The sequence below is a fragment of the Molossus molossus genome, unplaced genomic scaffold (assembly GCF_014108415.1).
Source record: "Molossus molossus isolate mMolMol1 unplaced genomic scaffold, mMolMol1.p scaffold_m16_p_8, whole genome shotgun sequence".
Classification (NCBI taxonomy): Eukaryota; Metazoa; Chordata; class Mammalia; order Chiroptera; family Molossidae; genus Molossus; species Molossus molossus.
This window is the reverse complement of record NW_023425402.1, coordinates 7,408,765-7,425,984: the sequence shown is the minus strand read 5'-3', so window position 1 is coordinate 7,425,984 and position 17,220 is coordinate 7,408,765. Positions and strand designations below refer to the sequence as shown.

Sequence of the window (17,220 nt, the reverse complement as noted above, 5' to 3'; positions counted from 1 at the left end):
ATTCCTTTTTATTGCCAATTAGTATTCCATGATGTGGATGTACCACCGCTTGTTTAAACATTCCCCCTCATAAGACATTGGAAATGTTTGCAGCTTTTGGCTATTACAAATACAGCTTCTATGGACATTTGTGAGTAGGTTAGTGAACATAGTCCTCATTTCACTGGGACAAATATCCAGAAGTGCAATTGTTGGCTTGTAGGGTAGTTACATGTTTATTTTTATTTTTTTAAGAAAATGCCAAGCTGTTCTCCAGAGTGGTTGCATCATTTTTCATTCCTACCAGTAATCTATGAGTAATCCGGTAGCTCTGCATCCTCACTAGCGTTTGGTATTGTCACTACTTTCGATTTTAGCCATTCTGATAGGTATGTAATGAGAGCTCACTGTGGTTTCAGTTTACATTCCCCTAATGGCTACCAGTGTTGAACACCTTTTCATATGTGAATTTTCCATCTCTGTATTTTAATGAATGGCTCTTCTTGTCTTTTGTTCGTGTTCTATTAGATTGTTTGCATTTCTACTATTGAGTTTTGAGAATTATTTAAATATTTTAGATACTAGTCCTTTGTCAATTGTGTTTTGCAACCATTTTCTCCGAGGATATGTTTTTATTGGCTTGAGAGAGAGAGAGAGAGGAAGGAAGAGAGAGAGAGAGAGAGAGAGAGAGAGAGAGAGAGAGAGAGAGAGAAACACTGACATGAAAAAGAAACATTGATCGGCTGCCTCCTGCATGCCCCCTACTGGGGATCAAGCCCGCAACCCGGGCATGTGCCCTGACGAGGAATCAAACCCGCAACCTTTTGGTGCAGGGGACAATGCTCCAACCAACTTAGCCACCTGGCCAAGGCTACAGTCTGTCTTTTCATCCTCTTAACAAAGTATTTAAAGAGCAGATTTTTTTATTTTGATGAAGCCTAGTTTCTAGTATCTTTTACTTTAGTCATTCTAAGAGGTTTGTGGTAATATATCACTGTATATGGTTGGCTAATGAGGTTGAACATCTTTTTATGTCCTTATTTGCCATCCTCATATCCTCTTTGGTGAAGTACTTGTTTGAGTCCTTTGCCCATTTTTTAAATTGGAATTTCGGTTTTCTTATTGTTGATTTTTGAGAATTCTTTATGTATTCTGGATACAAGTTCTTTGTAGATTTGTGATTTGCAAATACTTTAGCTCAGTCTGTAGCTTATCTCTTCATTCTCTTGACAGTATCTTTCACAGAGCAAAGTTTTAATTTTGAAAAAGTCCAATTTATCAGTGTTTTTTCTTTTACAGATTGTGCTTTTTCTATCATATATTGGAACTCTTCACTGAACTCCAGGTTACAAAGATTTTCTCTTAATGTTTTCTTCTAAGTCTTACAGTTGTATGTTTACATTAAGATCTGTGATCCATTTTGAGTTCATCTTTACATAATGTGTGAAGTTTAGGTCAAGATTTATTTTTGTTGCATTTTCAGCATCATCTTTAAAGAAGACTATCCTCCATTGAATTGTTTTTGCACTTTTGTCAAAGATCAAATAACCATATTTTTGTGGGTCCATTTCTGGACTCTCTATTCTGTTTCATTGATCTATGTGTCTAACTCTTAGCCAATGTCATGTCTTTATTATTGTATCTTCATAGTAAGTCTTAAAATTGGGTAGTGTGATTCCTACAACTTTTAAAAAATTGTTTTAGCTGTTCTTCCATATACATTTTTTTGTCTATATCTACAAAAAAAATCTACTGAGATTTTGATAGCTGTTGCATTAATTAAAAGATCACTTTGGGGAGAATTATGTTGAGTTTGCAGTTCATGACCACAGTATGTCTCTCCATTTATTTAGGTCTTCTTTGACTTCTTTTGTTAGCATTTGTAGTTTTCAGCATACAGATCCTATGCATATTTTTTTAGATTTATAGCTAAGTATTTTGTTTTGGGGGGAGATATTGTATGTGATAATTAAAAACAAGTTTGGTTTCCAGTTGTTCATTGTTTGCATATAGAAATATAATTGATATTTATGTGTTCGCCTTATATCCTGCAATTCACTTATTAGTTCTAAGAATTTTTTTTTTATAGATTCTCTGGAATTTACTGCATTGACAATCATGTCCTCTGTAAATAGGAACAGTTATATTTCTTTCTTTCTATTACAAATGACTTTTATGACATTTTCTTGCTTATTGTCCTGAAAGTAAGACTTCTACTACTATATTGAACAAGAGAGGTGAGAATAGGCATTCTTGCCTTGTTCCTGAACTTAGGAGAAAAACATTCGATATTTTACCACCAGTTATGATGTGAGCTGTAGGATTTTTTTAGATGCACTTTATTAGGTGAGAATTTTTGTCATGAGTAGATGCTGTATTTTGCCAAATGCCTTTTGTGCACATATTGAAATGATCGCGTAGTTTTTATCTTTTGACTGTTAATATAGTGGATTACATCAACTGATTTTTAAATATTGAACTGGCTACAAATCAAAATGATCCATTCACTTCCTGGAAGTACATTCACTTCCAGGAAGGTATCAGGAAATCCCTAGAGCTTCCCTGTGGTGTTGCTGTGATCGACCTGAACTCTTGGCACTGATGCTTTAACTGTGAATCCCCTACTCACTCCTGCTTATCAACTTTATGGTCAAACTTTGAGGACATCCTATTGCTAAATTACCAAGTCATGAGTGTAGTTTGGTACCAAAATAAGAATGGCATTAGAATGTATAAGCATACCTAGCATCCAGCACAATATCTAGCACATAGTAGGTACTCAAGGTATTTGTTAAATAATAATTATTATATAACTATATGAAAGAATGAATCAATGTAACTCTTGCTAAGAGATTTGTGCTATAAGTGGTATGAATAATGAAATAAATTTGTAGTATGAGTAATTCCAAAGTTTACTTATATTAAATAGGTAGTACCTAATGACTTAATAATTTTCTTCAAATAAAACAAAAATACTACATGGTGAAATACTACCTTATTAAAAATGTGCTAGATCATATGGAACCAAAAAAGACCCCGAATAGCCACAGCAATCTTGAAAAAGAAGGACAAAGTAGGTGGGATCACAATACCAGATATCAGGTTATACTACAAAGCGACTGTAACCAAAACAGCCTGGTAATGGCACAAGAACAGGCATATAGACAAGTGGAACAGAACTGAAAACCCAGAAATGGACCCAAGGCAATACACTCAATTAATATTTGACAAAGGGGGCAGGAGCATACAGTGGAGTAAAGACAGCCTCTTTAATAAATGGTGTTGGGAAAACTGGACAGCTACATGCAAAAAAAATGAAACTAGACCATCAACTTACACCATACACAAAAATAAACTCAAAATGGATAAAAGACTTAAATGTGACCCATGAATCCATAAAAATTCTAGAAGAAAATGTAGGCAACAAAATTTCGGACATCATACGGAGCAGAATTTTCACTGATACATCACCTAAGGCAACAGAAACAAAGGAAAAAATGAACACATGGGACTACATCAAACTAAAAAGCCTCTGCACAGCAAAAGAAACAACCATCAAAATGGAAAGGCAACCCACTGTATGGGAGATCATCATTGCCAATGATGTATCAGATAAGGGGTTAATTTCCAATATATATAGAGTGCTCATACAACTCAACAAAAGGAAGACAAAGAACCCAATTAAAAAATGGGCAGAGGAGCTGAATAGACACCTCTCCAAACAGGACATACAAATGGCTAAGAGACATATGAAGAAATGCTCAACATCACTAATCATCAGAGAGATGCAAATTAAAACCACAATGAGGTATCACCTCACCCCTGTCAGAATGGCCGCCATCAACAAATCATCAAACAACAAGTGTTGGCGAGGGTGTGGAGAAAAGGGGACTCTAATACACTGCTGGTGGGAATGCAGACTGGTGCAGCCACTATGGAAAACAATATGGTGTTACCTCAAAAAATTAAAAATTGAACTTCCATCTGACCCAGTGATCCCACTGCTGGGAATATACCCTAAGAAGCCTGAAACACCAATCAGGAAGAATATATGTACCCCCATGTTCATAGCAGCACTATTTACAACAGCTAAGATCTGGAAACAGCCCAAGTGTCCATCAGTAGACGAATGGATAAAAAAGCTGTGGTACATATACACAATGGAGTACTATGCAGCAGTAAGAAAGAAAGATCTCTTATCCTTTGAGACGACATGGAGGGACCTGGAATGTATTATCCTAAGTGAAATAAGCCAAGCAGAAAAAGACAAATACCACATGATCTCACTTATATATGGAATATAATGAACATAACAGTCTGAGGAATACCGTAGACCCAGAAACATGGAAGTAGGGCACAGACTGACATCCCTCAGAAGAGGGGGTGGGGGGGGTGGGAAGAGATAAACCATAGAACTTATATGTATGTATGCATGACCAATGGACATGGACAACTAAGCCGTGGATGGGGCGGGGGTGGGATGGGGAGGGGGGTGCCAATGGGGTAAAAAAGGTGAAATATCTGTAACAAAAAAATAAATAAATAATTTAAATAAAATAAAATAAAAATGTGCTAGATCTTCCTTACAGTAGAATTCCAATTTGTAAATGTAAAAGAAAATAGAAAATCACCATTATAGAAACACCACAGTAATAATTGTTGTAGATAAAATCCACTAATAGGTGTTTTTTGTTTGTTTGTTTGTTTTTATCCTCACCTGAGGACATTTTTGTTCAGATAGAGTGGGAGGGAGAGAGAAGAAAGAGAGAGAGAGAAACGTCGACGTGAAAGGGACACATCGAGTGACTGCCACCCACATGACCCACCAGGGCCGGGGACAAACCGCAACCGAGGTGCCCTTAGCGGGAACCAAACCTGGGTCTCTCTGGACCACAGGCCGACGCTCTAACCACTGAGCAAAACTGGCCAGGGCTTTTAATTTTGTGTGTGTGTGTGTGTGTGTGTGTGTGTGTGTGTGGTACATGCCCCTAGTGGGAACCGAACCCAGGACTCTCTGGTCCGCAGGCTGATGCTCCAACCACTGAGCCAACCCAGCCAGGGCTCCACTAAGAGGTTAGTAAACCATGTAATGGAATTTTCATAGTTTCAAAGTATCTTCCTCAAGATAGTAACTACTCCACTACTTTATAGTAAAGAATCGGGGAGTAACCACTTAACCAAGTGATTAATGCTGTCATCACAGTAGTAATACATATTGGAGGTCACAAATCCTGTGACATGATGTTCTAAGAAGGACACAACATCATTTCTGTATAAATCTCACCAAAAATGTATACCTTAGTGCAATCGTGAGGAAACCCAAGACAACCCAAACTGAGGGGTATTTGAAGAAATAACTGATTTATTAATACTCTTCCAAACTGTTCAAGTCAAAAAAGACGAAGACTGAGGAACTATAACAGATTGCAGGACTAAGGAAAAATAACAACTAAATGGAATGCAGGGCTGTGCACAGAACCCTGGAACAGAAAAAGGGAATTAGTGGGACAACTGATAAGATTCAAATCAAGTCTTCAGTTAATTTCTAATTTTAATGTCCTGATTCTGATAATTATGCTATGATTACATAAAATGTCAATATTAGGGGAACCTAGGTAAGGGATATGTGAAAATTCTCTATTATTTCGGTAACTTTTCTGTAAGTCTAAAATTAGTTCAAAATTTTAAAAGCATTTAAGGGTATTGGAAAGTTTGGAAACTTGGTTTCCTTCTATTTCTCCACAGTCTAAGTTTAACTGAGATTGAGCAACTTATTGTCAGGCTGTTATCAAGTAACTTTGTTACCTTCCTTGTACTGGTACGTGATTTGAAACCTTACATTTCAAAAGACTCACTCTTCATGCTAATGTTGATTATTAAGAATAAGCCCTGGCCGGTTTGGCTCAGCGGTTGGAGCTTCCACCTGTGGCCCAGAGTCCTGGGTTCAGTTTCCACTAGGGGCACGTACCAAAAAGGAAAAAAAAAAAGAGTAAGTAGGGGTTATTCAACATTATACTGGAATTCCTGGCAGTGTATTAAAGCAAGAAAAGGAAATATAAGGTATAAGGATTATAAAAAAAGAAATAAAATTTATTATTCATAGTTTTTTTTAAAGTAGAGAATTGAGAAGTCTACAGATAAATTAATAGAATTAATAAGATTTTATCAAGATTACTGGATACAAGATCAGTATATAAAAATTATAGTCCTATATACCTGCAAAAAAACAAAGTGAAAAAAATGTTTTTAAGAAACAATTTACAAAAGAATAATAATTCTTTTGAATTATTATTTTATTTGAATTAAGCTCTATACTTTATCTTAGCCAAAAGGCCGAGAAACAATGAATCAAGTTCAATTTTACTTAATAATATTAATGAGGACCTAAATTAATGAAAGACAGCATACTCATGGATTAGAAGACTCAATATTAAAAATCTCAGTTCTCTCAAAATAAGTTTATAGATTCATTAGAATATCACTGTAAATTCTAACAGAACTTTTTAATAAAACATTATAAGCAGATTCTATAATGCATATAAGTGCAGAAAGCCAAGAACAGGCAAGTTCTTTTGAAGAACAACATGAGCAGATTTGTTTCTCCAGGTATCAAAACTTAACATAAAATTATAATAATTTTTAAGATAATATGCAGCAAAAGTAGAAAGAATAACTTTAATATATGCATATATTGAAATACACAGAAGGAAAATGAACAATTTCAAGCAACTCACCACAACATGGAAGACTCTTATATATATAATATTGAGTAAAAGAAGCAGAAATAAAAATGATACACAGTATACTCTATTAATATAAAGTTTAAAAGTAGGTTGAACTAAGCTATATTGTTAAGACATATGTACACTACTGGTAAATCTATAAAGAAAGCTAAGAAACTACTATCACAGAAGTCAAAATAATAAATACTTGTGTGGGGTGAAATGGAGTTTGATCAAAGACCTAGGTGATGGTAGGGTGGATGTTTGTTTTACAAATAGTTATTAAGCTCAACACTTATTTTAATGCACTTTCTATGTATATATTATATTTCACAATAAAAACGGGGATTACTAAATTAATTATCAAAATGATTACTAAATGAATTACTAAAAATGTAATTAAGACAGTATGATATTAGAGAAAGAGACAGGCCAATCGAACAGAAAAGAGTCACACACATACAAGCTGCATGATTTATATCAGATGTGTCACTATAGAAACAGACTTTTTAATAAATTATGAGAAAGAGTTGGATTTTTATATGAAAAAAATCCACAATTTTTAGACCTCTACTTCACACCATACACAAAAGTCTATTCCTAGTATATTAAAGACTTACATGTTAAAGGTAAAGCAATAAACATTTTTTGGAATAATATGGGAGAATATCTTTATGATCTTGAGATAGAAAATGATTTTTTCTTAAACAAGACACAAAAAGCACTAGCCTAAAAGGAAAAGACAAACTGAATTAATTAAAAGTTAAGAACTGATTATTCAAACACACCATGAAGATTGAAAGGCAAACCACAGAATGGAAGAGATATTTGTAACAATATACCCAAAAAATGACTTAATTTATAACATATGTATTCCTACAAATCTGTAAGGAAACAATGAGATTGATCCGCATTACTGGTAAGCAATGAAGTGAAAAATTGAAATTAATATGAGCTACACACTAACTCATACACACTAAAATTTTAAATCTGACAGGATCAAGGGCTAATACAGAGGGAGATCATGGGAACTGTCATACAATTCTGGTGGGAATGTAATGTACAATCATTTGGCAAACAGTTTGGCATTTTCTGGTCAATGCCCCCAGCAGTTGTGCTGCAGGGTATACAACCTCAAAGAACGTGCGCATCTATGCACCAGGAGGCCCGCGTATAAAAATATTCATAGCAGCATAGTTCATGATAGCCCCAGACTGGAAACAAAGGTAGGAGAGCATGCAAGCCTGGAGACAAAGAGAATCGGGAAATAGCTGCCGTGGATCCTGATGGCTTTTTAGTTCTGGTTCCAGTGTCTGATGAGGCCCAACTGCCCTTTGTATCTTTTAATAAATTTCCTATTTTGCTTAGGCTAATTTGAGCAGGTTTTCTGTTTCTTGTACTCAATAGAGGCTTGCTTATAAAAAAAAAGAATGTGGAAGAAGGACCTATAAATTACAAGAGACTTCAGAAATATGTCAATCAAAGTAAAGACTGTATTTGAGCCCTGATGTAAACACAAAGGTTGGGAGAAAAAAAAAAAAGCACAACATATAATAGCAAATGCTTTTTTTTAAAAGATTGCCCCAAACCCACTATGCTTCTGACTCAAGGTCTCTCGTGAGGTTCCAGTCAAGGTGTCAGTCATCTCAAGGTTCTACTGAGGCTGCAGGGTCAGTTTCCCCCGTGTGTTCGCTCTGTGGCCTCTCCACGGGCTGCTTGAGTGTCCTCACAACAGGGCAGTGGTAGGCCAACTACATGCGTGGGACCCAGTGCAAAATGAAAATGCAAAGCCTCTAGTTCAAAAATGATTTAGAATTTCAAGGTGATCAAAGTAGAGCATGAAGCTAAGTGTGGAGGCTTCCAAGTCCAGGGCTCTGTGTCATTACGTCGGTCACGCACCCTTGAAGCCAACTCTGGTGGCTGGTGACCTGAATGAAAGAGAGCGAGCGAGAGACAGAGCAACCGAGACAGACGCCACAGTCTTCTTGCAAACTAATCTCAAAAGTGATATCCTATTATTTGTGTTGTAGTCTATTTATGAGAAGCCACTTATAGTCCATCCCACACTTAAGGGGTGGGGATCACACAAGGGCATGAATACCAATTAGCCCGAGAGGCCCTTCACCACAGCAACACTCTATGGGATAAGCAGGGAAAAATGAACACTGACTGGACATTTGATCATGTTAAAGAACCATTAGTTCTTAAGTATGATGATGATATTGTAGTTGAATTAAAAGAGGGTCTTCTTTTCAAGATACATAGTGAAATATCTGCTGATGAAATTATTCCTGTCTTTGGATTTGCTTCAAAATAACATGGAGCGGGAGAGGCGTGGGGCATAGGAAAACAAGGCTGGCCACGAATTGACCATTGTTGAAATGGGTGATGGATACATGGGAGTTCATTATACTCTATATTGTATATAGTTGAACTTTTCAAAAAAAAAAAAAGCTTTGCTTGTTCAAGACAATAAGTCAGCTCCGTGGGTTCACTGATATGCTCTAAGCTGAGGCCCTTGGGGCAGGAGCTATGGGCTTGAGCCATCAAAGGATGACACCATACATGTTAATCCATTTCTTCCAAAACTTTCTAATTCTCATGGTGCTTTTTGGGAAAGAAAGTTAAGTGTTGAGGAAAAAGCTAAAGGAAGAGATGGGAGTGATTAGCATGGAAGAGAGACAACACATAGCAACCTGGAGTCAAGTCAGATAAGTGTGGTTTTTGCCTTGCTCTCCAGCTTTATCTTCAGTCCTGGACAATTATCAGGGCCTTCTTGTACTAGGCTGGGGGTGGGAGTGGGCTGCTGCTGAGCTGCTGGAAGTTGAGGTCTGATAGCTGTGATATTTGCATTCCGTGATAAGCATGAAGACCTCGCAGTGAAAGGTGTTTAAGCCTATGATTTCGAATTGAGGTGTAAAACCATGTGGTACAATAGGAAGAGAAGCTAGGAATCAAAGGAGATCAGAAAGGGGGCTCATTAAAGGTTGTACGCCAAGGGATGCTAATACCACACTCAGTCAGCGGTGTACATAGATCATTTTCATTTGAAATGTTCTTTACGGTTTTAATTTAAGGTGACTTTAAAAACCCAAGCTACCTTTTCTTACCTAAATTATCTTGCTTTTCAGTCTTGACGCTCAGTTTGCTGGCCAGGCAACTGATTCCTCCTCTCAATGTCTCATATGCAGCTTTCTGTTCTTCAGTAATATATGTAATTTTTGGATCATGCCATCAAATGTCCATTGGTGAGTTCGGTACTGGAACCACAGGAGGTGGATGAAGTCCCCCCCTCAATTATTTACTTATCGCTAAGGAACCCAGATTAAAGCTATGTTTAAGATAGAAAGCAAGGAGACAGAAGACGGATGCTCTAACCATAGAATTAATGTTTAGATTTCAGAAATGTAAAACTTCTAGTGTGTCATTATTAATGTCTCCACCAGGTAAACAGGCCAGAAAGCTGCTTCCCAAAGGAATGAAAGGAAAGCACTTTCCTTGATGAGATTACATTGGAATCTGACTGCCCTCAACCAGGAAGGACCCAGAAACGCTTTTGCCAATACTTTTAGCTGGATCCATCTTTCAGTGGGACCTATGATAGCCAAACTCCATGGGCCTGATTTATAATTATCATGTCAGCTTATTAACTTACAATGAGAAAATGCTGCCATGGTCATCCGAACACTCAAATCCATAGGAGGAGCACTTTTTTTTCGGAGTCAAAAGTCCATCTACTGTTTTATAATTAGAAGTGACTATTACAGGAACCAAACTAGTTAAAAGCCATATAAGCAGCACATTTACTTCACATTTTCTAGGTGAACCTGCATAGAAATCAGACCACAAAATGCCCCACCAGTCTTGGAAGGGCACTGCCAACCTTCACTCTGTGAAGCACCTTCTCCTGGGCTGCCCCACACAACCAGTGCTGGTAATTCTGATGGACGCACTCTCTCCAGATGTTGGTTCAGCCTGGGACCAACCCATTCTTCCAGCGGTGGAGTGCTACTCTGCCTTTTCAAAGGACAATAGCACATATTTTTACTAAAATCCAGTATGTATCAATTTTACATTTGAACATTAGAGAACAATTTTATTCCCATACTCCCAAGACACATCACGATTACTTCCAAATACTGACAATAAGAGTTCTGTGTCTGTCAGGTAATTTAAAAGTAAGGTTTGCCTTTGCTCCCCATTGTGAGTATGTCGCTTTGATGACCAAACGAAGTTATGTTTGAAACAGGTTTAGCTCAGCGTCATTTTGCACTTAGTAAATCCTTTGTAAGTGTTAGGTATTATTTTTCTTCTCATTGTTATTGTTTAGCTTTGTTTTCTGATACCTTTACCACCTCCAAGTGCGGGCACAGTGGCTGAACCCGATACGTATTTCCAGTCAATTCCTCTTTGCACCCAACTCTATATGCCCTTAATGAAAGAGGTTAAGCCCTGGCCACTAAGGTCTACTTTCTGTGACTTGGTCACAGTTTGGGGAGACAGAGTTCTTTTCCTGCTCTCTCTTACTCTCAGTGGCCACTCAAATAAGAAAAGTTCTTCAGATCAAGAACAAAACAATATAAAATCAGGCCTTGCCCTGGCCAGTTTGGCTCAGCGGTTGAGCGTCGGCCTGCAGACCAGAGAGTCCTGGGTTCAGCTCCTGCCAGGGGCACATACCACAAAAAATAATAATAATAATAATAAATACATACATAAATAAATAAAATAAAATCAGGCCTTGATTTTGTCAATATCTTCAGTATACCTGGACTTAAAACCTCACCTTCTGCCTGAACACCATCTTTCACAGGTTCCTTCTTTCTTGTGAGCGCTCTGATGATCAATGTCCTGAAGGTGTACCCGTTCAACAGTGGCCACCTGGTACTGGGAACTTTCGTCAAACAGGACTTTACTAACCCCTACTTCTTCACGGCCTATAACAGATCCCTGAGTGTGGTGGCATCCACGACATTTCTGACTGGGTTAATTCAGGTAGGACCTGGTCTCCAAACCTCTGAAGAAGAACTAAATAAAAGGGTACAAATAGACCCCTTCCTTTTCTTTTTTTTATTTTCTTGTTAATTCTAATCCAAGAATATTTTCCATTAATTTTTAGAGAGAGTGAAAGGGAAGAGGGGAGAAAAGAGAGAAGGGGGAAAGGGAGAAAGAGAGAGAGAGACATTGATGTGAGAGAGAAACATTGATTGGTTGCTTCCTGCACAACTCTGACCAGGGGGCAAGGATTGAACCTGCAACCCAGGTATGTGCCCTTGACCGGAATCAAACCTTCAACCCTTCGGTCATCCAAGGGCTGATGCTCTAACTGCCGAGCCAAACGAGCCAGGGCAACCCCTTCCTTTTCATTGCTCCTGTTATTCATTAAGATACTTCAGTGATTTATTTCTGGAAAACTTGGGGATGTGTGGATAGACTGTGACAAAACTTATTTCTTGTCAGAAATCATCCACCATTGTTTGTTTCTGTTTTAGTTATTATTACTAAAACAGCTTCACTTTTTATTTAGCTTTCTGACTCTGTGCTTGTGCCTTCACCACTTTCACAACAATTTTCTTTCTGCTCCTCAGTAAGGAAAGCACACTCGATCCTATTGCGAATACATTTAGCACACATGGGTCCACCGTGGGTCCTGCTGACATGTTTTTTTTGTTTGTTTTAGACACCTCACTGGGACTTGAGGTCTCACAGCACCAACTACACAAAGTTGGCCTGGGCACACACCACACACAGGTTTTGGTGCTTTCCCAACCTTCTTGGTGTAAAGAAAAACAATTCTACTAGCAGGGATTCGTGGCAGCCCAGTTTTGTGAGAGGCTGTGTTGAAGGACAGCCTCCACCAGTAGGTCATATGCTGGACCATTGTACACACCTGAAGACACCACCCTCAGCAGAGGAGAAAACTATCCATCCACCTTTGATTTTGGATGGGACACTAAACATTCTAACCAATCCGTTCTCTAAGAGTGAAGAAGTGTTCTAGGGCTAGAGTTCTATTCACAATTTCATGTTTTTAAAAATTCCTTTATATTCTTTCAACAAGAACAGCACTGATAGTTTCAAATACCATATTTGGGGTTAGTAAGCATTAGAGTCAGATCTGGAACCCCTTTTCTGCAATGACAAGACCACAGCTAAATCACAATAATATCAGTGACTTATTAATATATCAAAATTTATTTTTGGCAATGCCTTCTAGTTTTCTCTGAGAGTCTACCATCTTAAAGCTTAATCCACCTAACTAAAATCTCATATTCCAGATTTATTTCTCTCTCTTTTTAACTAACCACCTAGCCCACTCTCTAGTTAATTTTCACTTATCTACACTGGGACCATTTTTCATTAGATAAAGATTCGTTGGAGCCTACAAAGGCAAGCTATTATGGTGGGCTGACCCCAGCCCTGAAATTTGCCAGCTATATGAACATAAATCATCTTACCTTTGTGGGCCTTATTTTTCTCATGCATAAAATGGGAATAGTAATATTTGTTTTGTGGGGTTCTTGTCAGGATTAAGTGAGAAAATGCATGTAAAACACTCAGCCCAGAGCCTGTCACTTAGTAAGCATCAATAATTTATAATTACTGAATACAAAGAAGTAAATTTGAACAGTGAGCAAAATTTTAAAAGAAGATATAATTCCTGTAGTTAAAAATATTCAATGTTGTAAGAGAAAACAAAATAACAGGCAGTAAGTGAGTAACCTATTAATTATCTAAGTGGCCTTGGGCATACTCTGTCCCCTCCTCTGAGCCTCAATTTTTCCCTTTAATAAATGAGGAGATGGTTGCAGTTTGTCCCCAGCCCCATTTGGGGACATGTGGTTGGCAACCACTCAATGTGTCTCTCACATCAATGTTTCTCTCTCTTCCCCCCTCTCTCCCTCCCACTCTGTCTGAAGATAAATGCAAAAATGTCCTCAGATGAGGATAAAAAAAAAAAAAAAAAAAAAAAAGGAGGAGATATTCCATTTTCAGGAAGATGGAATAGATGTAATTTTTCCTATTTCTCTGGCTACGTACAACTACAAACCTTGGAGCATTATATGTAAAACAAATGTAAAAAGCCTTTGAAAGGTGAAGAGAAGAGAAATGGGCTCAGAACCTCAGGACACAGGAACAACGCAGTGGTGAGTTCCCTGGGTTTCTTGTTTCCTCATATATCTTAATCTTGGTGCTGAAGAGGCCAGAAACCCAAAGTGCCAACAGATGCAGACAAACAACAACAACAAAAGTCTGCCACAGAACCGGGAAATGCTAGCAAGACTGAAAATATTTATATAATAACTGGTCTACTCCAGACAAAAACAAGAAAATTCAGAATGATATCATCATCATTCATGCCAGCAAAGGCCAATTGGGGAGACTAGACTTCCACCCTCACTTAGCTATAATGAGATCCCCACTCACTTCTAACCAGGGTGCTACCAGAAAAGGCCAAATAGAGAGTCAGAACTTTCATCCACACTGGGATATCCTTCCTACTTCGTGCTGGGGTGATGCAGAGAAGGCCTAGTGAAGAGTCAGGTCTTTCACCATGACAAGCCCCCTCTGCTATGATGTCCATTTGGGGAGAGGTAAGGCATTCCTGTCTACCCCAGCCAGGGTAGTATCAGTGGATGCCCAGTGAGGAGCCAGAACTCTCACTCCTGCCCAGAAATATTGAAAAGTCCCTAGTGACTCGGGTGTCAGTGGAGCTGAGAGGAGAACCTGGACTTGGACTTCTACCAGGCAAGAATAAGGTAGCACCCTCTCCTTCTCCTGCCAACACTTTATCAACACAAGCTAGCTAAAACAGAAGGTTTAAATAAGATCCAGAGTCTCATAACATAGTACCCAAAATGTATGATTGAATTGAAAACCACATGTCATACCAAGAATGAGGAAAATCTCAACTTGAATGAAAAAAAAAAAAAAAAAACAATAAAAAGATTCTGACACTGAGAGGATAGAGATTTTAGAATTGTTGGAAAATATTTTAAAGCAGCTATCCTAAAAATGGCTCAGCAGGTAATTATAAAAATGCTTACTAAAAGTAAAAAGAAAAAAAAAACCTCTATCCTTAGCAAATAAATAGAAAATATAAAGAAAAACCCAAATGGAAATTTTAGAACTGAAAAACACAATAAACAAAATTTAAAAAGTAAAGGATGAGTTCAACAGCAGAATGGAGGAGACAGAGAAAAAAATCAATTAACTTGAAGAAAGAACAATAGAAATTACCCAATCTGAACAACAGAGAGAAAATAGACTAAAACAAACACAACAGCAACAAAAAAATTAATAGAAATTCCAAAATGGCGGCGGAGTGAACGGAAGCTACACAGACGGTCTCCCAGGACCAAACTGGAATTACAACGAAAATAAAGATAAATCGTCAGGAAAAAGCAACAGAAAAGCAGCTTGGAGGATCATATAACCAGGGACACTGACTCAATCCTGGTAGGATTGCAGAGGCGCGAGAGGGGGGCTGGGAGACCACAGACAGCAGCGGCCGTAGCTGTGAGCAGCGCCCGCGGGTCACACTCCCAAGCGGGCTCCACAGCGCAGAGCCGGGACAGAGGCTGAAACAGCCACAGCCACTCACCTTGGGCTCCAGCAGAGGGAGGGCGACTGAACTGTGTGGGGACACTCGGGATTTGTAGGGCACTCAGAGCTTTTGCTGAGTTGCGGCCACGCAGGACTGTGGTCATATTACGCCTTCACACGGCTCTGGGGAGAGGCAGAGAATCTCCCTCCCTTGGAGATTCAAGCCCACCTGGTGGCCAATGAAATGCAAATTGAGGCCCATTAACAACCAGCATCTGCCCTGGCCAGTTTGGCCCAGCAGTTAGAGCGTCGGCCTGTGGTCCTGAGAGGCCCGGGTTCGGTTCCTGCTAAGGGCATGTACCTCGGTTGCAGTTTGTCCCCAGCCCTGGTCGGTTGTGCGGGTGGCAGCCACTCGATGTGTTCCTTTCACATCGATGTTTCTCTCTCTCTCTCGGTTCCTCTCTCTCCCTCCCACACTACCTGAACAAAAAAATGAAAAAATGTCCTCGGGTGAGGATAAAAAAAAAAAAGAAAAAAAAAAAAAAACAGCATCTGCCCCACCCTTGGGAAATTCCCTTATGCTGAGCACCTGAGAAAGTTTTTCATTCAACTGAGAAGCCAAAACTCTTCAGGTGACCGCTACTGATAGCCTCCAGACAAAAAGCTGGAGGATAACTGTACCATCCCTGGGCCAGCAACTCTAACCAGGAAAGTAAGACTTCACAGTGGTATTTAACGTGGGTCCTCCCAGGCTCATCCAAACCCAAGAGAGGGAGCCACAAACAACAGAACACCAACACCCACAGGGAACATTTGGCAGGCTCCAAAGCCCACTGTGATAGCCAAAATGGTGAAACACAGAAACAAAAGCCAAATGAAAGAACAAGAGACCACTAACAAAGATGAGATAAATGAAGTGCAGTTAAGCAAGTTCACAGAACTAGAATTCAGAACCTTGATCTTGAGGAAGCTCAACAGCATGTGTAAGGACATTAGCACCATGAGTAAAGACATAAAAATGTTGAAAATCAACCAATTGGAAATTAAAAACCACCAAGAAGAAATGAAGAATGACATATCAGAAATAAAGAACACATTGGAAGGTCTAAATAGCAGAGTAAAGGAAGCCAAGGACCGGATCAGTGAATCAGAAGATAGGGTAGAAAAAATCAACCAATCAGAAAACCAAAAGGAAGAAACAATTAAAAAACAGGAAGACAGTTTAAGAGAACTGTGGGACAACTGTAAACGTAATAACATTCGCATCATAGAAGTCCTCAAGAAGAAGAAAATGAGCAAGGGTTAGAGAATATATTTGAAGAAATAGTGACAGAAAACTTCCCTAATTTGGTGAAGGAAGAAGGCATTCAAGTTCAAGAAGCACAGAGAGCCCCAAGTAAGAAGAACCCAAACAGGCCCACACCAAGACACATAGTAATCAAAATGCCAAAAATTAAAGACAAAGAGAGAATCCTAAAGGCAGCAAGAGATAAGCAACAGGTTACCTACAAAGGAAACCCCATAAGGCTATCAGCTGACTTCTCAACAGAAACACTACAGGCCAGAAGGGAATGGCATGAGGTAATCAAGGTCATGAAAAACAAGGATCTGAATCCAAGACTACTCTACCCAGAAAGGCTATCATTCAAGATAGAAGGTCAAATAGCTTCCCAGACAAAAAAAAAAAAAAAAAAAAAAGGCTAATGGAATACATTAGCACCAAACCAGCACTGCAAGAAATGTTAAAAGGACTATTGTAATTAGTAAAAGAAATAGGAAGAAAAACATAGCCACACTAAAACAAAATCGCAATAAATAAATACATATCAATAATCACCTTAAATGTAAATGGATTGAATGCTCTGATAAAAAGACACAGAGTAGCTGATTGGATAAGAAACCATGACTCATCTATCTGTTGTTTACAAGAGACCCACCTCACAACAAAAGACTCACATAGGTTGAAAGTGAAGGG

The 17,220-nt window shown here is 38.5% G+C and overlaps 1 protein-coding gene and 1 pseudogene across 1 annotated transcript in view; one reads left to right on the top strand and one right to left on the bottom strand.

Annotated features, from left to right (window-relative positions):
- Positions 1-17,220, top strand: part of SLC26A8 (solute carrier family 26 member 8) — a 91,008-nt gene that overhangs the window by 12,115 nt on the left and 61,673 nt on the right. The window contains exons 3-4 of the mRNA XM_036248663.1: positions 9,833-9,949; positions 11,512-11,693. Of these exons, the coding sequence (XP_036104556.1) occupies positions 9,833-9,949; positions 11,512-11,693 (299 nt within the window). The remainder of the gene's footprint in view (positions 1-9,832; positions 9,950-11,511; positions 11,694-17,220) is intronic.
- On the bottom strand, positions 12,218-12,579 carry LOC118621618 (annotated as a pseudogene).